General features: G+C 40.2%; 1 protein-coding gene across 3 annotated transcripts in view; it reads right to left on the bottom strand.

The window, feature by feature from the left end:
- Window positions 1–24283, bottom strand: part of Ttll7 (tubulin tyrosine ligase like 7) — a 131131-nt gene that overhangs the window by 64844 nt on the left and 42004 nt on the right. For 2 of the 3 annotated variants that reach the window (XM_006984719.4, XM_076575172.1), the window contains exons 2-10: window positions 21327–21406; window positions 19064–19262; window positions 18757–18888; window positions 16520–16641; window positions 15376–15443; window positions 12254–12412; window positions 9964–10180; window positions 4487–4651; window positions 1014–1172 (exon numbers count right to left, since the gene is read on the bottom strand). In XM_006984719.4, coding sequence (XP_006984781.1) covers window positions 1014–1172; window positions 4487–4651; window positions 9964–10180; window positions 12254–12412; window positions 15376–15443; window positions 16520–16641; window positions 18757–18888; window positions 19064–19088 — 1047 coding nt within the window. In that variant the 5' untranslated portion in view covers window positions 19089–19262; window positions 21327–21406. The remainder of the gene's footprint in view (window positions 1–1013; window positions 1173–4486; window positions 4652–9963; window positions 10181–12253; window positions 12413–15375; window positions 15444–16519; window positions 16642–18756; window positions 18889–19063; window positions 19263–21326; window positions 21407–24283) is intronic. The other variant, XM_076575173.1, reaches the window with a different exon arrangement.

Here is a 24283-nt window from a genome sequence, read left to right as displayed (position 1 = left end):
CACTTCTCTTTCTCTCCTTCTCTCCCTCACTCAAATTAGGCAAAGTGTGCTTTCCTTCAAAATGTTTTGGATCAAAGTCTTACTTAGCACACATTCAGGTTTGCTTACAGAAACCTGGAGACTATGATGTAACTTCCGGCTTCTAAGTCACTAACCTAAAAGAGGGACATCCCTCTGGAATGAAAGGCAGTGGTTGACCTCAGCTTCTGTGGTAGTATGTCCCTTAAAATATAACTCATTCTGAAAAGACAGTTCAAATGAGTCTATGAGTATCCCTGAGAAGGCAGGTGCTTTCTGTGACCCCAGATGAGGGGTCCTAGAGAAAACATCTGCATAGAAGACATCTGGACAAGGCTTGTAAGGTGCCCTGTGAGTAACACAAATATAAATGTGACTGCACAACACACCAGCATCTTGAGCAGAGGTTGTTTTTATATCCTTTACATTGTTTCACGTTAGGTGACAATTTATAATAAAAATAATAATAACTAGAGGGGACAGGCAGCAAATCCAAAGACATACAGTTTCCAGGAATATCGAATGGCCATAAGGGAGGATTTATGTTCACTGCAGTGTTGAGTACTGGGTACTGAATAGTGAGCCAACTGGAGCCCCTCCTCCCGTGGAGTGCCTAAAGACACACTAAAGATGGGGCCTGAGGCGGTACCCGCCCAGGGGAGATACAATGGCCAGAGCTCATGAAGTGGTAGGTAGATGCCACCAGGTTGAGAAAATACTCATAGAACCAGCCAACAGCTCACACTTCAGTTCACTCGATGCTAATGAGAGGAAGCGATATAAAATCATATTGATTCATCTTTGGAAGTGTTCTAGTCCCAGAATTTTCATTCACTTCCTCCCACATACTCCATTCAGGCCTCATTCCAGCCAGTGAGTTGGGGACACCTGTGCCAAGTACACATTTGAAACTCAGTTTTTAAACACTTAAGAATAGTGCTAGCTTTTTATTTTATTTTATTTTATTTTATTTAACTTCTTGGAGAATCCCTTACCTCCAGAAGCCACGGCTTTAGCTTTCTATCCAACAAGATGTCGAACCCCAGGACTTCGAAGCAGACGCTTTGGCTTCCTGGGGGCTGACCAGGTCTGCACATCCGATACGCATGCAGGACGTGGGGCTCCGCTACGATCAACGTCTTTACCACCAATTCCTATCGAGGTTGGGATGAAAGATATGAAAATGCCTTATTTGGATGGAGTTTCATACGAAAATGGCCTGGGGACAAACGAGCATCCTGGGTGGGTTCGCGCATGCTCTTTGGCTGCTCGACCTGCTCTCTACCTCACTTCCTCGGCTCTGCCCTTTGCCCTTTGCTACCCGTTGCTCTGGGCACACTCTCTCTGAATTTCTCTAGTAGGTGACACTTCTTCCCACCTGGGGCTCTGTGCTGTCCCATCTCCTGGAGCATCTTCCCTTAGATTCCCATGCCTGGTCACTAATATTCAGAGAGGGCACAACCATGCTTGAAAAGCAGCCATGCTTGAAAATGCATCCTATTACACATAGCATGCAATCAATTGACACTTTTCTCTTGCTGTTTGAATAAGACCCTTGTACTTCCTATTTTTTACACCATCCCAGCATCCATAATAGTGTCAGACACTGGGGATGCTAAAAAAAATTGTAAACAAATAAGTTTTTTTTTAAAGGAGCATAGGCTAGCCCTTTACAGAAGGAGAAAAGAGTGATAAAGAAGAAAATTCTAGGAACGGTACAGCAATTCCCAAACAGCATTATGGGACCTCCACTTAGTCAGACGTTGAAGGGCCAGGAAGAAAGAGCTTGTGGCTGCTGCTTTTATTCATGGTGCTGGTTTGTACTCTGTAAAGGTTTCTCTGAGAAGGGAACACCTCCTGGCTATCACGGCTGGAGATTTGCCTCAGTGGTTAAGAGAACTTCTTGCAGAGGAACCGAGTTCAGTTTCCAGTACCCACAGGGCAGCTCACAACCATTTAACCACCTCCACAGACACCAGGCACACACAGTACACATAGATACACACAGGCAAAATGTTCACACACATAAAATAAAAATAAGTAACTTTTTGAAACTATCAAATTTTTCCATGCAGAAACACACAGTGGAATATGGGAAAGCTAGCTACTTGACTGCCCTTTGCTTATACTGGCTTCCTAACGCCTACTGTCTGAAAACAGGGAACCAGAGATGGATAAGACCTGGACTCCCTAGTCAGACTTATGGGTTTATGCCTGCTTTTATGCTTCTTATCTAGGCAGTGTGCTCATGGTGCTTCAACTCTGTGTCTTGTTTTTCCTGAATGTAAACCACCAAGGGACAGGCTGAGAGCCCAGACACAAATTCCAGCACAGAGCTATAATAGAGTAAACCTTCACTAAGTGTTAGCTAATTAACTACTGCTTGCTCTGGAATAATCCTTCTGTATACTGTGTGAATATATGCTGCTGTGACTGGTTTAATAATAAAAGCTGACAGGCTAATAGCTGGGCTAGAAGTCAGGCAGGAAAGTCAAACTGAGAATGATGAAAGAAGGGAGGAGTCAGAGGAGTTGCCAGCCAGATGCAGAGGGACCAGGAGATGAACATGCCATACTAATAAAGGTACTGTCATGTGGCGGAGTGTAAATAAAGAATATGGGTTAACTTAAAAAATAGGAGCTAACTAGTAATAAGCCTGAGATATTGGCCAAGCATTTATAACTTATATTAAGCCTCTGAGCTTAATATATTATTAAGCTTATTTGGGAGCGGACAGTCCAGACAGGAAAACTCCACTGCTGTGGGATGTTCTGTATGTTAAATGTGTTGCTCTGATTGGTTAATAAATAAAACATTGATTGGCCAGTAGCCAGGCAGGAAGTATAGGTAGGATAAGGAGAGAAGAGAATTCTGGGAAGTTAGAAGGCTGAGGCAGAGAGACGTTGCCAGCTGCCTCCATGACAAGTGAGATATAAGGTACGGGAAAGCCACGAGCCATGTGGCAACTTATAGACTAATAGAAATGGGTTAATTTAAGATAGAAGAATTAGATAGCAAGAAGCCTGCCACGGCCATACAGTTTGTAAGCAATATAAGTCTCTGTGTGTTTTTCTTGGTTGTGTCTAAGCGGCTGCGGGACTGGTGGGTGAGAGAGATTTATCCTGACCGTGGGCCAGGCAGGACCAGGAAAAACTCTAGCTACACTCCACCTACAACTGTTCTGTTGCTGGTCTGTCATTTTTCAGGAATCAATCTTATGGCTCAGGTTAAATATACTACCACTGGGTGGAAGCAATATTACATGGGAGAGGAAAAGGGAGAGGGGTATTAACCTCATTGCTGCCACTCAGAAATAAAGATCAGTTCAAATAACTGCATGCACACAGACCCTTTAATGTTTATAATAACATATTTGGAGCATTTTAAAAATATTCTCATTTAACAGGTTACTTGTAATCACTACATGCACTCTATCTAACAAACTGCATATCACATTTGTAGATAAGATCAGGGAATGTGTCAGAGATTAAAAGGCTTAAATTAGTATTTGGGGCTCACATCTAAAAACTATACCTCAGGATCTAACATAAAAGTTTATCTCCATACCCTCTCTTCATCTTGTTGGAGAACTTTCTCCTAACTCAATTGCATGAGAGAAGTACTGTCTAAAACCAGTGTCTGAAGAGGACATTGTGACCACTGCTCTCTGGCTGGTCCTCCACTGTTACATCCCTCACTAAGGCAGCCCAGTAGGTTATACAAGAATTCTCTCAAAGACCCAAACTCAAATAGAAGTTAATGTGTTGGTAAAGAATAAATAAATAAAATAAAAAAACAGAACGCCAGAATGTATAGGATATTTTCTTAGTCCAACTGTGACAGTGATCTAAGGGCTTGGAGTATTTGAATGAATGAGTGGATGAATGGGTGGATGGATGGATATACAAACAAGTAAAACTCCTTCCCTTAATCTTCAAAACTAATTCTATACTTAAATTTCTTCCTATTCTATTTCAAATATCACATCCCTTCTCCCTTCCTTCTTCCTGAACACAGCGAGACACACCCTCTTCTGCATTATGGACAATCAGACCTAGGGTCTACCTCCTTGTTTCTCTTTCACTGTGGTTCACTTGAAGCCATCTTTTCACCTCAGCTACTTATAGGAGCTTCCCAGGTGTCCTCACTGCCTATCCTTAATATTGGCTTTAATCCAGTCCATGCCTGGTTTTTGTCTTTCAGATGCATACATTTGATCATACTAATCATATTACTCCCCTCTGTTAAAAACTGAATGAGGTTGTCAAGTTGACTCAGCAGGTGAAGATGCTTGCCACCAAACCTGATGACCATAATTTGATCCTCAAATTTATAAAAAAGGTGAAATCAATTCTCATAAGTGTCCTCTGATCACACACATATGCTGTGGCATACATGTTTGTGTTGGTGATATTTAAATTTCATGCTAATGAAAGACATTTACAGTTACAGACTAGAATAATCTTACTGAAATATCATTCCAGAATTTAGAAACATCATGTTGATTGGCCTGTAGGAATTCTGTAAACCACTTGATTGAACGTTTGCTGCCTTTGTCTTCGGTTTCATTGCGTTCGAACCGCTCATTATGTTTGTTCACAGAGTAGTTGGTCAGATGCATGTATAACTGGGTCTGTAAGAAGGAAGAACAAAGTGTTACCACCTAGGAGAGCCACAACCACTTGGTCTCACAGGAAGGAGAGCCTCAAAGATTCGATAAAACCTACATGTTCTTAAACTTGGAGATAACCAGCATACATGCTTAAAGCTGATCCTAAAGCCAGAAGTTGATAAAAGGATTTTGATCTAAGGATGAGCTATCTCCCTGCAAAATGTTAGTCAGTAAGGGCCTAGTGACCCCAAAACCAATACAGGCAATAGCCACTGCTGCTGAGTACTCATCAGAACTAGACATTACTGCTGAATACATGCTCTGTTCACAAGGCACACAGAAAATAAACTAGAGCTGAGCTGAAACCTTCCTCTCTGCTGTCTCACTTCCACAGTGTTGGAGGGTGCTAGGCTGTGAGGTTAGAAAAGTCATTAACAGTCTTGTTGATGACCAAGCAGGCAAGATGTGCTTACTGTTGCAATCGTGACAAGTCAGTAATCAGATAACCAGCCACATCCTGATTGCACTCAAGATCTATTCCACAGCAGGGAATCCCTAGCTGGTACTGTAAACCTGGTCAAAAACCCAAGGCTGGAGAGATAGCAGATCATGATGAGGAAGCTATTGCTGTTGTTTTGCTTAAATAGATATTTAAATATGTGCCTGTTAAAATCCCTTCCAAACAAAGATGTGTGTGATCATGGGTTAGTGCTGCAGCCAGTTTTGATCAGAGAAGGTTCTTCATGCAGTGGGCTTGATACCTACAGAGACTCATAACCAGTCAAAGTGATGAGCATCCATGGCGGTTGAGTGCTCAGCTATATAAAGAACATCTATATTCCTCCCTCCAAATCTTAGTGGACGTAACAGAAAGGGGGGAAAGGAAGAGCTGGAGGAAGGGGTAGAATGTTGTACAATGTTATCTTCTGGAAATGGTGTGGCCATTGCACCCATGAATTCACAAAAACTGTAATTACTTGCACAAGACATACAGAAGATTAGAACAGTCAATGTCCATTCATAGAGGCCCAACACACCTCACTGAGGGACTAATAGGAAGGAAATGATTGCCGTGGGAGAGACATTGTCTTTAGTGGAGTAGACACCAGTAGGGTGCTGTAAATAAGCCCTTCACCATGACCCTGTGAGGAACCCAATGAAACTAAGAAATAAAAAGACATGCAAGTATAAAAGAAGCTGGTTAGAAAAAGAGAAGGTGTCATAGAGCAGGGAAGGACAAGAGAGGGTAATGGGGGAAATATGATCAAAATACATCATGTTTATATATGAAATGATAATGAAGCCCATTATTATATATAATCAATATATGCTAATTAAAACCATAAGATTCTAAACTATACCAACTGATTATTTTGATGCTTGAATATTTTCCAGTGGAAAAAAAATGTCACTTTTCCCTTGAGAATACTGTGAATGTTAGTACTGCAGAATGACTTTACTAATTATTTATGATATTCACAATTAAAGTACCAAGTGAATGACAATATAGGCAAAAATTAAATGTGAAACCAGACTTTGCTAAGTAAAAATACTCCAAGTCTGCCTTCAATAGCCCATTCGTTTTCAATGTGTGGCCCCTAACATTGCTCATCCAAATCTATTTGAGCAAGAAATTTTCTAAGAAATATTCTCCATCTTTTAAGAGAACAACTAAAAAATGAAAGCATCAGGAGGCAGGGTACCCAAGACACAGGCCTACTAACACATCTGTCCCTCCACTGCACACTGAGAAGGCACCTGGCCTCCCTGCAGCAGTGCACCTGGTGTCAGCAGGCAGTGAGTGTCTTTGATAATGCTCAACAGGTGACACCTGCGAGACAGATCTGAGACAGATCTGGCTCCATTTGCGGTGTTTGTGTTTTAGACTTTTTGTGTTATTTTCTTGTTTTAGATGGGGGTGTTTGTTTGTAACAGGGTCTCACAGGATAACCTGGAACTCACTGTGCAGCCCACACGGTCTGAAACTCACAATAATCTTGTCTGGGGTTCATAAGGTAGCCACCACACCCAGCTCTTTTGTTTGTTGGTACTATTTTCTTTAAGTAAACTTGAAAAGAATGCAAAATTCAAAACTTCTCTCTCAGTAAACATCTAATGTTTAAATTAGCATAAAATTAATAAATCTATCTTAAATTCCTATCCTTTTCCTAATCCTACTCAAGATAGTTTTGAATAAAATGTTGCATCATGACTAATGTAATATATATATGTAATATATATATATATATATATATATATATATATATATATATTCTACCCATATGGCCATTATTGTGATTCTTGATAACCAACTATACCTTTCTCCTTTCTGGTATCTTATCTTTACTGCAATCCCAGAGGTCAATATATTAATTAAATTTTTTGAAATAAGCAGAAATAACTACTCGTTTATTAATTTGTATGGCTATCACTACTGAAAAAAATGTCTTTTCACTCATGATGCAACATTTAAGGAGCAACTACAGAAGAAAGGGCAGAAAGGAGCCAAGCAAAGCCCTCAGGTGTTAAATTGTGTAGCTATTCCCAACACTGCGTGTCATCACATAGGCTTAATCAAGGGAACTGGTAAACAGGAAACTTTTCAAGAATAGATTGGTCACTACAGAAGATGGGTATGTTGGCATGTGCCTGTAATTCTAGCATTTAGAAGGTGGAGACAAGAGAATCAGAAGCTCAAGTTCATCCCTGGCTGCATAGTGAGTCTAGGCCAGCCAAGGCTAGATTGAGACCCCATCTCAAAAAAACAAAACAAAAAAACGAATGCTGTATTTCAACATTTGAAGTTCCCTGTCATAATCTCTATTATAGTCATGAACCAAATTACATGGAATGATGTTCAAAAATTCATGAATAACTACAATTAAATTTACAATATAATTTCCTATGGAAATACAGGAGCTATTAAAATGCACATTATTTTAAAAATTAGAAATTGGAGTAAAAAGAACTATGCAACAGCATACCATTCCAAAACCACTAAAGAAACTGTTTTGACTTTTATTTCATCTTTTTAAAAATAATCTTTTACATAATTGTACAATCAGCTAACATAAAATTTCAAGTTTGGGTTTTTTTCCCACACAACCACACAAGGATTCAGTAATGAATTCACAGAAATAAATGATAGATACTAGCATTTAAGAAGAGCTTACCTTTTTCTACATATGTAGGAATTGAAGGCAGCAACTTACATGTTCAAAAGCAGCTACTAAATGAGGCATAGAGATTGTACCTCTCTCCTCCCCAGCTTTCATTATAATTCTCTAGCCCAATGAACCTTCTATGTATACACAACTTAGTATTTCAGAATAGAACCCTCAAGTTTTATCCTGTCTAACATCATCAGTAGATTCCATCACTTTACACGAATATGACCCACTCTTACAAATTCCAATTATTTAAATTATAATCTACCAGCTGACATGTCCCAAGTCAAGCCCATAACTTAAATGGTCCTTCCACAAATAACCAAATCCGTGTAGAACAGATCCAGTTGAAGGTCAAGGCCAAATACATTAATTTTCCACAGAACTTTCAGCAGCAGCTCCGGAACTCTCTTGCCGTGGGAGTACAGCTCACTCTCCCAGTGTCCAAGCCAAACACCCCGGGATTTCCCTGACTCCCACATATCCGGCTCACCCAGCTCATTACCCTGCCATAGCAATGCTATCTGTGTTACTTAAATATATCTCAAATCCATGCTCAGATTCCTATTCTGGCCCGGATTCCAAACCACCTCTCATCTCACCTGGCTAAACTGAAATGGTGTCTGGTTTCCCACACTTTGTCTCTTTTATCACCCCGATATGCTCTATTCCCATCTCATTCCCCACACTGCAGGCCTGACGGACTTCTTAAAAGCCCAAATGTAATTCTCCTTTTTAGTGTATCATTTTGAGCTGATCCCCAAGTCCTAGAAAGTCCCTTACCGTGTCTGGAAAATCTTGTTTCGGGGACCCTCTCTGCTCATCTCTGAACAGACGCGTTCTTTCTTCTGGTCCGTACTTTGCCCAAACTCGACTTGTCTGCTTCCTACAGACTTCATATTCTTCTTCCTAATCCTCTCTTTTGTGAGGTGCTCCACCCAACCCTGAGCCTGGCTAGTTCATTCCTCAGTCTTCTCTGACCTTAGACTCCATCTGGAAAGACGGCCCACTACGCATTACCATAGTTCTCTCAGATTTACAGACCCACATTCAAACTTGCCGTCAGGTATTCTAAATGCTTGCTTTATTTTCTACGTCTCCACTAGACTGTGGTTTCTATGAAGTCATACACTGCATTTCTGTTATGTTTATACTAATGTTTCTTCAAAAACAGCACAGTTCTAGGGAATGTAGTACACTTCAAATATTACTTGGGGAAAGTTAAGAACAAACTTTATGACCATAAATAAAACATTTCTTTATTTTAATGTCTTTTCCTAATATTTTTATAGTTCATTTTTCCTTGTCAGGCCTGTGAAAATTTTAGTTTACTAATAGTAACAACTTTGAGATGATTAATCTTACTAGAAGCAAGTACAACTGTTGAAGAAGAGGAATTGGGCCTTTGAAAAGATGAGAAACAATAACTAACTGTGACTTTTTATACTCAGTACATTCACAATGTAAGATTAAAGTTAACCAAATTTTTATGGATGATAAATTACAATTTAACATGTATAAACAATAAATTACAGTGTATTATCCTTATGGTAAATTACAGTTACAACTTTCATGAATACTAACTGCTGTACAAATAAAGTCTTAGTGAAAAAATTCTTATGAAATGGTTCATTTAATAGAACTCTCAATGCATACAGAAACTGTCCACTTTTTCCTTCATGTGTAGTCAATGCAAATTTAGAACCCACCTCCCTTTACCACTACAAAATAACCCTAACTGATGACAACTTTTGATTTTATCCACACACTTTCTTCCACATTTACATATTCATACTGTACCTTGAACACAAAGCTTCGTCAAATGTCAGCTCTCCCATGAGGAGCTGAAGCCCATGATCCACTTTACTATACTTCTAACACCACGGTGACTTTATTTCCAGTACAGCGATCTCTAAAGAGGTCACTACATAGAGATGGAAGCTCAGAAACCAAACCAGAGAAAGTATCTTTTCCTAACTAATCAGATATTCTGTCTGGTTTTCACAAAGCTGTCTGTGAGAAGCAATCTTACTTATGCAAGTGATTCTTTCAGCCATAAGCTCCTCGAAGAAGGAACATCGAGCCATACAGTCCTTACACATTACAGGTGATTTAAAGGCAGACATTGAACAAATGATGATAACTAAGTTCTCTGTTGTCACTTACCAAGTTGGACTCATTTGGTGGGATGTACTTCTCTGTCCCCATTCGCACAAGCCCATCATGGTAGAGAAATATCTTTAATGGATCACAGGATGTAACCAAAATATAAATCCGTAAATCAAACTTGTAGCCTTCCATTAGGAAAGGCTTTTCAATGTATTCTTGAACTATCAAATGATCCTGAGATGGAATTTTATCCCCATTTCTTATCAATGAAATCCTAAGTTTAAAGAAAACAAATAAAATAATTTGATATGGAGATTGAGATGCCAGAAAAAAATGTCATCTATGTATTCAGGAAGAGAACAGTGTTACAGAAAATTCCAAAATTCTGTCCCTCCACAAGAGCAATGAGAGGGGTAGTGTCAGAATCGGTTCTGTGGAGGCACAGAAACTAACCAAAAGCTTGAAACACCCAGAGAGTATGTTACCAAGAGCGGAGGAAGAGCAGATGGAGAGTAGGGGAGAAAACCAGCAGCCAGATTCTGTTTAATGGAGCTTTGGGTATTTTAACTAGTTTCCTTACGTCACTCAATCCCAGTTCAGTGGTGGTTTTATCAGCAACCCAGTTTCCAGGCCAGAGGCTAGTTCTAAGTGGGCCAAGTGGACCTGACTCCTGTGGCTGTTTACTCTGATCTGCCTTGGGCTCTCTAAAGGAACTCGATTTGCTTTGATTTGCCTAACACAAAATATCTATACTAGAAGACATGACTAAATAATTTTAAGTGTATGCAGGAAAATTACTATTTACACAGAAGAAAGCAAAGAAATGAAGAAAATTTAAACTACATGAAACATAGAAAGCATGATATAGATACACAAAGCAATTAGCAAAATGACAGAGGAAAAACAGTCTCTTCTAGTAACTAAATTAAATGTCGCTAGATTAACTTGAAAAGTGGGGCTTGAGAAATGGGTCTAAAAAAGTTGGTCTAACTACAATGTCATCTAAAATAGACCTCCTTTAGAATTAGAGATGCAAAGGAGTGAAGGTTAAAATGATGGGGAAATAAAAGCAAGCAGTATTCTGAAGTGGTTACACTTGTATCCAGCTAAACAAAAATTGCCATGACAGACAAGAGACAAGATGTGATACTATATGATAAGCAAATATCTCAAGAACATAAAAAAATTTTTAAAAAAATGTCTTTGATGAGCTATAAAATTTAGCAAGCCAAAAGTGATCAAATGAAGGAAGAAATGGCTCAGCTGTCATAGCTGCAGTCTTCAGTAGCCTGTCTTCAGCAGCAGGACACTAGGCAGAGTAGCTAGGAAATGGATACAGACAACAGGTAACAGGAGCCCCTGCACCCACTCACTATTCATTACAGCACATAATTCCATGCTATAGAGAACACCCTTTCTGTAATGTTTTCTCGTTGTTTTGGCACTGCTATCAAATATATCGTGCTAGTATTAGTAAACATTTATTGACTTTATCACAAAGACTGAGAAACATATATCAATCATCATTCCTCCTCCAATTTCCTTTTCCCTAATGGATAACAGGAAACCAACATGCCAATAATCAAGAGACCCAAAATCCCCACTAACACACTTCTTAATCTGTGCATGATCATAATGTATGATTGAATCAGTGCACCATGTTCAAAAGTTAAATGGTTTTTAAACAACAATTTAACAGGGCAGCTACCATTTCCAAGGATATTTTGCAGAATGCATTTTAAATTTTAAAAAGTTCAAATGATTCACATGCATTTTGCTAAAAATACCCTCAGCCAACTTCCTATTTTAAAAAAATGCATTACAGAAAACTAAACATAAGCAGAGAGGATAAAAAATGTTATGCTGTGCATTCTTTTCTTGGATAAATTGTCTAGTTCTTTGGCATGCTAGCTTAAAATGTGTCATGTGCAGCCTCAACCCAGTTACCAAGGCTACAGGAGGAAAACATTTATAAAGCAGAGAATATATACATTTTGTTTCAAGCATCCTCATTATAATAAGACAAATCTCTCTACTTTGTTCTCCAAGACAATTTAGCTCTTCTGTAGCAATTTATCTTATTATCCAAGATTATTAAAATTATTGTAACTGTGTATTGTGTTTATGAAGAAATAAATTTTCCCTGAAAGTTATTATTTCTCTAATCTCACAACTCTGGTGTATTTTTAATTGGATTACTGACATCTGTTAGCATAGTCAGTCATAAAAATGTGATGGCTAGAAACTTATTGTTTTTCTAGTATGTTATTCAACCATGAGTAATTGTGGGCACATCTTCTCTCTCATTTTACAATGACTGTATTTTCCAGAAAAAAAAATAACCTACCCATGACCCATTGCACCATTAGCTGGTTTTATTATAAAAGTTTTCTGCTTCCTTTTTTTCTTCAATTCTTTCACATAGTTTTGGAATTGAGTATATTCAGAAGGGAAAATCCATGTTCGAGGAACAAACGTATAATCCAGAGGGCGAGACTTGATCATTCTGTAAATCAGAGGCAAGAGGAAACGTAAATTCTATTAAAAGTTAATAAATCTTATTTTTGTAACAGTTATACTATGAAGACTTAAATACCTTTGTTCTTTCATTTATTCTTTTACTTATTGCCTATTATCTGTTCTAATCTCTGTATACTAGACAATAGCCCAAATGAGATTATCAACAAACTGAAGAGACGAAAATCTCTGCCCTGTTACACACTGGTTTATGTTTTAACACAATGAATGTTTACTTGACTGTGTACTATGCTAGGCACTGGTGAAGCAAGGAGAGATAGCATGGCCTCTGCAGAGCTCCAGGGAATTTGCAGACAGGCTTTGCATACTCGACCATGTAATAAGAGACTGGTGGCATAAAGGGCAGGCTCACAAGTGTTAGTCACTAGCTCTCAGGGAGGGTTCAGGAAGCACACCATTTATATTGCCACTTATTCTTAGTGTTCCAGTCCCCCAAGTCATCCACAGACAGCAATTCCTGACTTCTTTCTATGCCACTGTTTTAGAGTTTAGCCACTTTTCTGAGAAAACCACCTGAAAATTTCTGAATCCATAGAAGTTTTATGTGAATGAACCATCAATTTGTGTGATTGTACAACCGAAGATATAGTTGTATTTGCTAGGACTATACCTATAGTGATCCATAATTTGATGCTGCTGCTGCTGAATATAAGATGTTTGTTTTGAAGGGAAGTGGAGATACTAGAGACAGAACACAAGGCCTCCCATGTGCTAGGGAAGTGTTCCACTACTGAGCTGTACCCACTACCTTCTTTGTAGTTTTTATTTTAAAACCGGGGCTCATTAGTTGCCCAGGCAGGCCTTGAACTCAATTCTCCTATCTCACCTTCCTAAGTAGCTAGGATTACAAGTTTGTCCCACCAGACCTGGGGAAAAAAAAGGTTAATTTTTGATTGATCCAAAATGTTAAGTATTTTATACTTATCAATTCTCAATAAAAATGAAAACAAAGAATGTTTTTTAAATATTATTAAAAGTAATGCTTTCTTTTAAAACTCTATTTACTAAATACATATGGATGTTTTATCTGTGCACCATGTGTGTGCCTAGTGCTGAATAGGCCAGAAAGGAGCATTAGAGTCTCTGGAACTGCAGTTACAGACAGTTATGGGCTGCCATGTGGGTGCTGGGACTCAAACCCAGGTCCCTCTGGAAGAGCAGCCAGTAATCAGTCCTCACATCTGAGGAATCACTCCAGCCCTGAAGATAATATTTTCAAAAGAGACATTTTTTTTCTCTTTCTAAGTGTGTAGTGGTCTTTAATAGATAGATGAGCAAAGTCTGCAAATAAGTTTAGTCAAAATGAAAATGGAATCACCGTAGACAGAACGCACAAAAGCAGAGGCTGAAATCTGAGAGGAGAATGGGCAGAGGGTCAGCCACTGGGGAAGCAACTGGACACACTCAGAGCTGACACATGGCAAGTACTTCCCCAGGATTTCTTAAGGGATGTAGAGCTGGGGTGCTAGGTCGGTAGGTAAGAGTGCAGGGGTGCTCACTGAGCAAGCACGTGGACTTGACCTCAAAGCCCCAGGACCTAAGTAAGTAATGAGGTGCAGCCTCAGAGGCCTTAAAACCTCAGCACTATGGGGAAGTGGAAGCGGGAGGATCCCCGGGGCTATTGATAGCCTAGCTCCAGGTCAGTGAGAGACCTGCTCTCTAGGAAACAAGTCAGAGAAAGACAGAGCCTGGCACACAACTTCCTCCTCTGGTTTCCAGGAGCATGCACCTGCACACACAAATATATACACATCACACACCCCTCCTCTCTCCCCACTCCTCCAGCTCTCTCTCGTGTGCACGTACACAGATATGACACTGCCCCGATGAGAAAGGGAATAATGTAATTTCCAATTGCATTCGTTTCAAGTACATTAATCCCACAACTAGATAAACTCAATTCAAAAAAAAAGAATAATATTGACTGGTTTGATAGCTTGACTTTTTAAGTAAAATTAGTGCTAATGTTGTAGTTTTTATTTCAACACCTTTACATGTGTTTATTATACTTAACAATGACCTGAAATTAGGTGAGTTAAGGCTTTAATTAGAACAATAATCTTTAAACAAACTATGTGGTACCTTTCTTTTACATATGCAAATATATATCTTACTTATCTCATGTCCTTAAAAATTATCAGTTTTTGCAGCATAAGCTAGATATAGAAATTGTTGTGAATAGACATACAATTATAAATATTCACAGGAATAATATCAATATAATCTTTAATTATAGACATGTTATATTAACTTTTATGAATACTCTTTTTTTCAAAACTGCTGTTTCTCACTAAACATTTTTAAGTCAAAAAAAAAATCCAAGTAAGTCTAACCAACAGAAATGTAAACTGCATAAAAATTCCATAGTTTTTTCCAACAAAACATTTGAGTACCTGTTACCAGTTTTTCACATGAAAGGTTTATTCTGATTCCTGACCTGGGAGATGAATGCCTAATCCCAAGTGAGTATGGGTACATGTGTCTATGAGCATGTATGTACACATGTACCTAGTACAGTGCTTGGAATTTAATTAGATATTTAATAACCAATAAACACATACAGCAGGTGATGCAACAAATGACTTCTCATGAGGTTGATCTAAAAATGGAACAAATACCTACTATTCTGTTTCTAAAGAATTATCAAGTTGTAATAAAGAGGGATCCTGAGATTCTGAAAACGAGTTGGGGCCCAGCTCCACTGTGAGCTCTTTGTTTGGCTTTGTGTAAGACTGTCACCTCTCCGAGCCTCAGTTCTGCTCTGTGCAAAGGTAAAGACTCAACCAGAGAGCCTCTGGGACCGCTCCCGCCCTGCGCATCTCTCCCGTCTGACTAGCATTCATCTGAACACAACCCTACACAATGCCACACCACCACAACCATTGTGTCAGCTTTACTCAGGTCTTCTCTACACAAGAAAATGAAGATTACTTGGTCATATTTCTTGCTAAGAAATCCTTCCTACAGATCTCCCCCATTCCTGGAAAATGGTTGATCCTCTGAAAAATAAAAAGGCAAACATTAACATCTATTGAATCAATGAGCATGCTCTTTTACACTGTAACACGGTTAAATATATCCTTTTGAGATTTATTGTCAAATAAATTAGAAATTATTAATATAAATGATTTTAAATTAAATAGTTAACAATTAACTTGTGAAATTAAAGAGTATGATAATGAGAATAAAAATGTAAAATTTTAAAGAAATCTAGAGAAGACTTTACAAAGATAATAAAGTTTTAATGTTCTGTGTTAGACAAATGGCAATTCAATATCCAAACTGCTTTTGGAATACTAGACATAAACACAGACATTGATAACATGAGACTTAAAATATTTGCTCCATCTGTTCTACTTTGCATTCTCCGAATCTAAAGTAATAAGGAGGAGGGGGCAGGAGGAGGGGATGGGGAGAAGGGAGATGAAGAGGATGTGGAAGTAGGAGGAGGAAGGGGAAAAGGAGGGGGAAGGGTTTAGGATGGGGAAGAGGGGGAGATAGGGAGGAAGAGAAAGAAGAGGGGATTGTGGAGGAGAGAATGGAGAGGAGGGGGAGGAAATAGGGAGGAGTGTAAGGAAGAGGGGATTAGAGAGGAGGAGGGAATGGTGAGCAGGGAGAGGAAGAAGGTAGGAAGAAAGAGGGAGGGCAAATAGCAAATGCCAATTGTCTCAGATTCATTGTAGGCTTTTCTATTGCTTTTCATTTCTTCTAAACACTTTTGCATTGCACTATAGAGATAAAAGCCAGAGGCACGTAGGTGATACTATATGGTCTTTGTCCATCCTACACAATCCATTCCCTGTCACTCATCTTAAGGTGTAACTCAAAGCATCATCTTAGACAGAATTCTTTCCCAAGGACACTTCTTTAAAGGAATCAGCCAAAGGTTAAGTGTGGACGTGATGCAGCCTTCGTGCAAAGAGTCAGCACAACTGGCTAGCAACAAGACAGGCTGCCCAGGTAACTCAGAACTGAAATCTAATATGTCAACAGATTAAGAAGCCAAATAAGAAAAATCAGGATGGAATTGGTGTGGTATCCCCCCTGACAGTAACTGCTGGTGACTCATTCCCACCTGGTAGTTCTGTAGCTCTGTGATCTTCTCCTGCTGAACGGCGGCATCACACCATATAAGATTACTTGTTTCATCTTCATCTGGAGTTTTCATAAATCCCATTTCATCTATCACTAAACGAACTGAAAGGAAATGGTTAAATAAACGAGAGTTAAAACTTTTAAGACATTCATTGTGGAAACGTACTTACAGTTATCCACAGTATTCCATCTGTAAACTACCCACTACTTACAACATAAGCTCATATTAGTGACTGCAGTTTTATCTAGGACCAAATTATTCTCCAAAGTAGCTGGGAACTGAATTAGATTGCACCAAAAATCCTCAGTTATAGTCCTCTTAGATTTAGCAAAAACACAGCTCTTTCAGTGGGGGTAGGAAGTGACTTTGGTACTGTGAAAACACACAGAGAGCTGAGATTAACTCTACACAGGGACATTCACTCGTGGACATTCACTCTCTTTTTACTGGAAAGGTAAAAATATCCTTGACCATCAGATCTCTTGTGAGCCTTTTACCTTTCCAGTTCAAGTTACTTTTACCACTCAAAACCAAGTCAGCTCTGCTTACACAGAGTACGAAACAGTGAAGCCAGATTCACTGGAAGGATTTAGAGATGGGCTCTCTACTGCTCCCTACTCTGAGATCCCACTGAAAAAATTTACTCTTGGGGTTTCCTTTCAACTACAAACCATATTGCTCCTCCTTAGCCTAGATGTTATAGTGAACATACTGGCATTTTTCTTTCAACAGATCTTGAGTTTAAAATTAAGATGAGTCATACAGCTGGGGTAATCTTTGAGTTCCAGTGAATTCTGGGTCCTGAAAGAACAGTGTCCACATGGCAATGCTTCAGAGCCCATTTTTAATTATTTCTTTTCTTTCTTTCTTTCTTTCTTTCTTTCTTTCTTTCTTTCTTTCTTTCTTTCTTTCTTTTTCTTTCTTTTTTGATAGTTGAACTTTTCTAAGAATTTTGTATTCATTTTACCTACCAACCAGGGATGCCTCTCATCCCTCCTTTCACTCCCCTCCATCCTTCCATCCCCACCTACCCCCCATCCCCTCCTCCATGGGGAGTCAGCAGAGCCTGGTACATTCAGTTGAAGCAGAACTAAGCCCCTCCCCCCTGCATCAATCAAGGCTGAGCAGGGCATCCTACCATAGAGAATGGGCTCCAGAAAGCTAGCTCATACACCAGGGATGGATACTGATCCCACTGCCAGAGGCCCCTCAAATTTTCTTTATACCATGCTCCACTGATATATAAAAAGTGACATGAATTGTCTGGCTGACTTAGCTCAGGTGCAAAACTGATAACCAGGAATGGCTGGCCTCAAATCCTATGGGCTCTTGGCCGTTTGCTGGAGGAAGAACTGGCTTTATCTTCAATGATGCCTAGGATACAGGGACACCTGAAGAGGCCCTGGAACCATCTAAATGAGGCCAGGGAGCTGCTTCCAAGGGCAGCAGAATGAAGTTTGGAGTTAAACTGCTATCTTGTGTCACAAGACTGGAGGAGAGCGCCATGCTCCACTGTCACAGACCATGCCTTCACTGATGGCCTCGCTCCGGGCTCTGCTGCTGCTGTGCCATTTGGACATATATAGAAAGTGAGAACAGTAGCAACAGGTCCTGGGAGATTCCTCTAATGGGCTAAAGGCAGAAAACAGAAACAGGGCAGAATGCCTGCCTGAGACCAGATTTACTCAGGAGAAACACAGACACATCCTCTGAGCTTCAGACATTACTGACAAGACCCTGATGACAGCACAAGGCGAACTGGCAGTGATGGAGGCAGCTCAGCTGGCTGCTTAGGTCTTGGATCTTCATGCGCTCACATACCAGTGAGGCCAGACGTTTTCAGATTACATAAGAATAGCTGAAAAGATCCACTCTATACTCACAAATCTTCATAAGATCAGATCGCTGATAATGTTGAACATTACAGAAAAAAAAGTCAATGTTGGGTGTAAACCTACACATTTTTTTTCAGCTAAGATAATTGAATGCATTATTTTTGTTCAAACTGAAAATTTAGAAATCAATTAGCATCTTTTTAAAGCAGATCATCCTCCACTGCATAGGAAAAGAATTCTTCTAACCTGTCAGCAGTTTTACAGAAGTAATTTAGAAATCCATTACATAAAAGATAATCACCTCTCCAAACTCTACACTGTTTTCAGCCAAGGCAGTCTTCCCACCAGTCACGAAAAGTGCGGCACTCGGAAGACACTCACCAATTTCAAACTTTGTCCCAGCAACATTTGCTGTAATGACTCCCTTCTTTTTCTTTTTTCTGACTTTCCTTTTCATTGTGCATTGATAAGGTAACTCTGTATTCAGCTCCAGGGCAGAGGATCCCTGAATAACTTTAAAAAGAAATATAAACAGTTATCCCTAAAATTAAGAACAATGTGACCAGAAACATTCATGCCTCCCCCAGCAAGGAAAAAAAGAACTATGAATAGTGACATTTTCAAACCTTGGATATCATGTAGTCTAAACACCCCCATAGCTGGTAGTATGGTTAGCCAATCCACTTACCCCCTTCTTGAGGCAGAGATGGCATGGTCACCTTTGCCAAATGAGCAAGAAACGTGTGTACAGTACCAAGTTCTCAGTAAATCTGAAAATCCCACGTTCATCTAAGTAGGATATGGCCCCAACTCACAGGAAGTTCATATCATATTATCTGGGTCAAAGTCTCAGATTTCACGGCACAAGCTTTGGGCTAGGAAGCTACCTGGAGAGGTTTTAAAACAAAGTTATTATAGACACAACTTCATGGTATTTCTCATGCAAATGTCATTCTTGTTAGAAACCATATAATAACAAAAGTCAATTTCTCCCATCAAAATAGTATATGTTCATCAATTATTAACCATATACCAAATGCCAACTTATGGCTTTCTTTAAATACACAGTCTAAATAGAGTTCTGTTTTATTTTATTCATAGACTCTTAATATACAAATTACACATAGAAATTAAAAAATTACAAAATTCATTGCTGTCTCTTAAACACTGAGAATCTTGAGATTTATAATAAACAGCTTAGCCTTTAAGCAAGCCTGAGAGAGAGCTTTTTCTCCCCATGTTCCAGAATAGCTAACTGAGCTCAGAAAGGGCAAATAACTTTTCTCCTTACAAAGAGAGTCAGAGGTAAAGTGGAGACTGAAATGAATTGTGTCCAAGCCGAAGTCCCCAAGGCAGGAACCCAAACAATCTTCAGTGCAGTTCTTCACCTGTCACTGGGACGATACTTCTAACCTGAGTGAGTGAAACAGCCATGAGGGTCGGCGGCTGCTCACAGAATGAATGCGGGCAGTGATTCGTTTTCACAGGGGTAGGGAGGAAGGGCTTTCTAAGGCACAGGGAACCATGCCTTAAGATACAGGAACAAGTTTGAACGGCACAAAATAGGAAGGGTCATTACCAGGAGGATCCTATTTAAACACATAGAGGGACACCATGTTCTCTGCAGGAATGAACTATCTTGGCTCAGCCATATCAACAGGACCCACAGTATGCTCTGTGGGCATTTGTAGTGTCTGCAGAAGAATTAAGGCATCCAGGTCTTAAGTATACTGACTAGTTTACACTTGTCAACTCTCTGACTTCTATCTTCCTTTAGTTCTTATAAAATGTCTCTAGTCATAATGGGGAAAACATCAAAACTTTAATGCTAAACAAAGGGATGACATGGGAACTTTCACCAGATTATCAGGCTTTTTAGAAATCCTGCCATATTAAAGTTGATTCATTCAGCCATCATCCCTAATGTGCATTGTTAATAATAAGATATCATTAAAGGACATTTACAGCTTTATTTATTTATTCTCTGGTATCATTTTAATGCAAACAAGTCTCCAGTATGATTCACTATAAAACTAGTAACGTATTATTTATTAGAGACTCACAGTGGGTAGGCTGTGTGTTAAATGTTGACAGCAAGAAGCCCTGTTAGCAAGTTTTGAACTTCAGTTCATTTTCCCACAACTTCTAGATATAGAAACTATGGTTTAAAATTGAAAAGCAAGAGTTTTGATTCAGTTCAACCTAAGTGGGTATCTCATCCATCCAGCTCTACTATTTTTAGACATCACAGTAACACTACACAGACATATAAGGATCTTGCCAGGCTAATTTGGTACTCAGTAAGACGGGCTGTATTCTGGAAATTCACAACACTTCAAACCAGACAGAGAACTCACAAAAAAAAATCTCTAAACTGATCTCCCAGCTCCCAGTTCCAGCTGGAAATGGACTAGGTCACCACTCAGCAGGAAGAAAGGAGTGGCCTGAAGGTCAGTTCCCTTCTGTTCAGAAGCTCTGTGATGCTCAAAGAGGAGACTGGGTTTGGGATTTCGTGACGGATGCCTTGTTTCTGGAGTAAACAAAGATCCCTTTACAGTAACACCTCCCTATCCTATTAGCAGTCAGTGGCAAAGTCAGTAAGAGTTTGAAAACTGCTTTCAGGAGTATACCAGGCGCCAAAAACAGACCTGTCAATTTCTGGACTTAAGTTATGAAACAAGTTTAAAGTGCAGAACGAAAATGGTTCACTAGCCACACAGGAATCTGAAGTGTTTAAATGCTCCTAGTAGTTATATACAGGCCCTACTCCGCCCTACTTGTGATTTGGTGGAACTGCCTAACAAACTTCAAGGACTTGATTGTATCCCCCCAGTTCTAATTAAATTTATTTTAGGCAAGGAATTTGAGAAAACACACTTAAACACCTTGCAGGTAAGCTACTGTTATCTGTGCTCCAGAAGGTAGGGAACTTGAAGCCAAAGGTTTCTCACCAGAAATCAGAACAGTCCAAACATCAATGCCCGAGAACTCCTCCCAGCTCTTCTTAAATCTCTACCAATCACTTTAAAACCTAGGTTTAAAAAATATACACAGGTTAACAAAAAATGTAAAATAACACAATGGTGATGCCAATCTAATAGTTTACTGAAACCCCCCAAAGTGATCCAGTTTCCCACTAATCGAGAGCCAATCTCCTTGCTACCCAAGCATTTCCTGGGCACTTACTGAATAACAAGTATGTAACGCAAAGTTCCAAAATGTTTATTCTAGTCAGAATTTCATCTTCCAAAATGATAAATAACATGTTTATGTGTACACACACACACACACACACACACACACACACACACACACACACACCCTTGGTAAAAAGCTACTTCAGTCTTTGATCATGCATGAGGGATTCATTCCTCAATCTTCTGGTCTATCATGGGGATCTTTATTGGTATCTCATCAAGACCACCCGTCTAGAAGGTGAGTTTCTCAAAGAAGGTGGTTTTCTTCAGTCCCCACTTCATTTCTTCAGCTCACCACTTCATTCCCAAGACCAGAGCCTGGCAGTGCTCAGATGACACAGGTTACTAAGTCAATGGTGCTATGATTTGGAGAAACTTGGTTCTTGGTGTAACACTGTGAAAGAGCGGGGTTTGAGGAGGTGAGTAGGTCATAAAGTTTTCTCTCATGCACAAAGCTTCATACAGCCTGTGACCCTTTTTGCTCAAGTGAATGTACTAGGGGACTTTGATTTCTATCAATTATTTCAAAAGGCTGAACCATATTACGTGTGTGCTAACTCATGATACTGTTAGTCATCACATCTTCGGTGTGAGGAGGAGCTCAGGTGTGGGGAGGAGCTCAGGTGTGAGGAGCTCAGGTGTGTGGAGCAGCTCAGGTGTGTGGAGGAGCTCAGGTGTGGGGAGGAGCTCAGGTGTGAGGAGCTCAGGTGTGAGGAGGAGCTCAGGTGTGGGGAGGAGCTCAGGTGTGTGGAGGAGCTCAGGTGTGAGGAGGAGCTCAGGTGTGAGGAGGAGCTCAGGTGTGTGGAGGAGCTCAGGTGTGTGGAGGAGCTCAGGTGTGAGGAGGAGCTCAGGTGTGTGGAGGAGCTCAGGTGTGAGGAGGAGCTCAGGTGTGAGGAGGAGCTCAGGTGTGAGGAGCTCAGGTGTGAGGAGGAGCTCAGGTGTGAGGAGGAGCTCAGGTGTGAGGAGGAGCTCAGGTGTGTGGAGGAGCTCAGGTGTGGGGAGGAGCTCAGGTGTGAGGAGCTCAGGTGTGAGGAGGAGCTCAGGTGTGAGGAGGAGCTCAGGTGTGTGGAGGAGCTCAGGTGTGAGGAGCTCAGGTGTGAGGAGGAGCTCAGGTGTGGGGAGGAGCTCAGGTGTGAGGAGGAGCTCAGGTGTGAGGAGGAGCTCAGGTGTGTGGAGGAGCTCAGGTGTGGGGAGGAGCTCAGGTGTGAGGAGGAGCTCAGGTGTGTGGAGGAGCTCAGGTGTGAGGAGGAGCTCAGGTGTGAGGAGGAGCTCAGGTGTGAGGAGGAGCTCAGGTGTGTGGAGCAGCTCAGGTGTGAGGAGGAGCTCAGGTGTGAGGAGGAGCTCAGGTGTGAGGAGGAGCTCAGGTGTGAGGAGGAGCTCAGGTGTGTGGAGGAGCTCAGGTGTGAGGAGGAGCTCAGGTGTGTGGAGGAGCTCAGGTGTGAGGAGGAGCTCAGCTGCTCACTCAGGTGTTGGCTTCTATGTCTTCCTTCCTCCCAAGAGGCATCAGACTTTTGGTGTTTATCCTTCCCATGATGCTCTTAATACATTTTTCTTATGCACTCGTTTCTACACAATATTTGAGTGTGTATAATTTGTATACTTTTAAACTATGTAATAATATACTATGTATATTCTTGGGCTGTTTTCTAAAATTTGAACTTTTGTGTAACTCATTCAATTCCAGTTCATTTCTTTTCATTAAGAAGTACCACACTGGAAATCACCCTTGAAGCTTAGGCAAGATCTTACTTCAATAGCAATGTAAAGCCACTGAAGGACTTCCCATAGGTTACACCAGCTGTGTAAAGGAAGCAAGAGAAACAGTGTAAGAAGATATTTTGAAGGTTCGTGACAGGGAAATGAAAGCTTGGCCACAAGAAGCATCACATATTCACAGACAAAAGAGTGCTACAGCAGTCAGGCTTGGTGATCAAAAAGAGGTGGTTATCTCTAAAGACTTCATGACGCCTGTTTAGAGAATCGGGAAGGAGCTGGCATCATGCATCAAAAGCGGAAAGAAAATCCAATCCCAGGAGTAAAGTGCATTCAGTTAACAATGGCAGAAAAATGTGGACCAGAAATAAATAAAACTCATAAGTGAAGGTAAGACAAGAACAGAACATGCTTTAATTAAACACAGAACAGGCTGGAGAGGTGGCTCACTGGTTAAGCTGCTTACTGCTCTTGCAGAGGACCCAGGTTTGGTTCCCAAAGCCCACATAGCTGCTGCCAACTGTCTCCAATTCCAGATCCAGGAAGATCCAATACAATTGTTTGGTCCCTGTAGACACTGCACACAAGTGATGCATAGGAATGCATGCAGGCAAAATCCTCATACACATAAAATAAAAATAAATCTCTTTTTTAAAAAACACAAAAGATTCCTTCCACAGTCTAACTGATCCGATTTCTCTGTTTCTGCCAAAAAGTGACAGTATATACAGCTGTATAACCAACTGGTGAAAAACAGTTGATGTCACCCTAACTGTTCTCCTAACAATAGTGTATTGACCCTCTTCATTGGAGAAGCTACTTGCTTCCTAAACATAAGAACTTTTGTGTCCCATTCCCAGGCTGGCTTTCCCCTCCCCCCCAAACCTAGAGCTGGCTATGCAGAATGTTACAGACCTGAAAGAACCATTTGATCAGACACTTCTAAAAAGTCAGGAGGAGCCCAGTATGAGTAAACCAAAGAACCATTTATTCAAGCT

The sequence above is a fragment of the Peromyscus maniculatus genome, chromosome 6, assembly GCF_049852395.1.
Source record: "Peromyscus maniculatus bairdii isolate BWxNUB_F1_BW_parent chromosome 6, HU_Pman_BW_mat_3.1, whole genome shotgun sequence".
In the NCBI taxonomy this organism is placed as follows: Eukaryota; Metazoa; Chordata; class Mammalia; order Rodentia; family Cricetidae; genus Peromyscus; species Peromyscus maniculatus.
The sequence above is the reverse complement of the archived record's forward strand: the minus strand, read 5'-3'. Positions and strand labels throughout refer to the sequence as shown.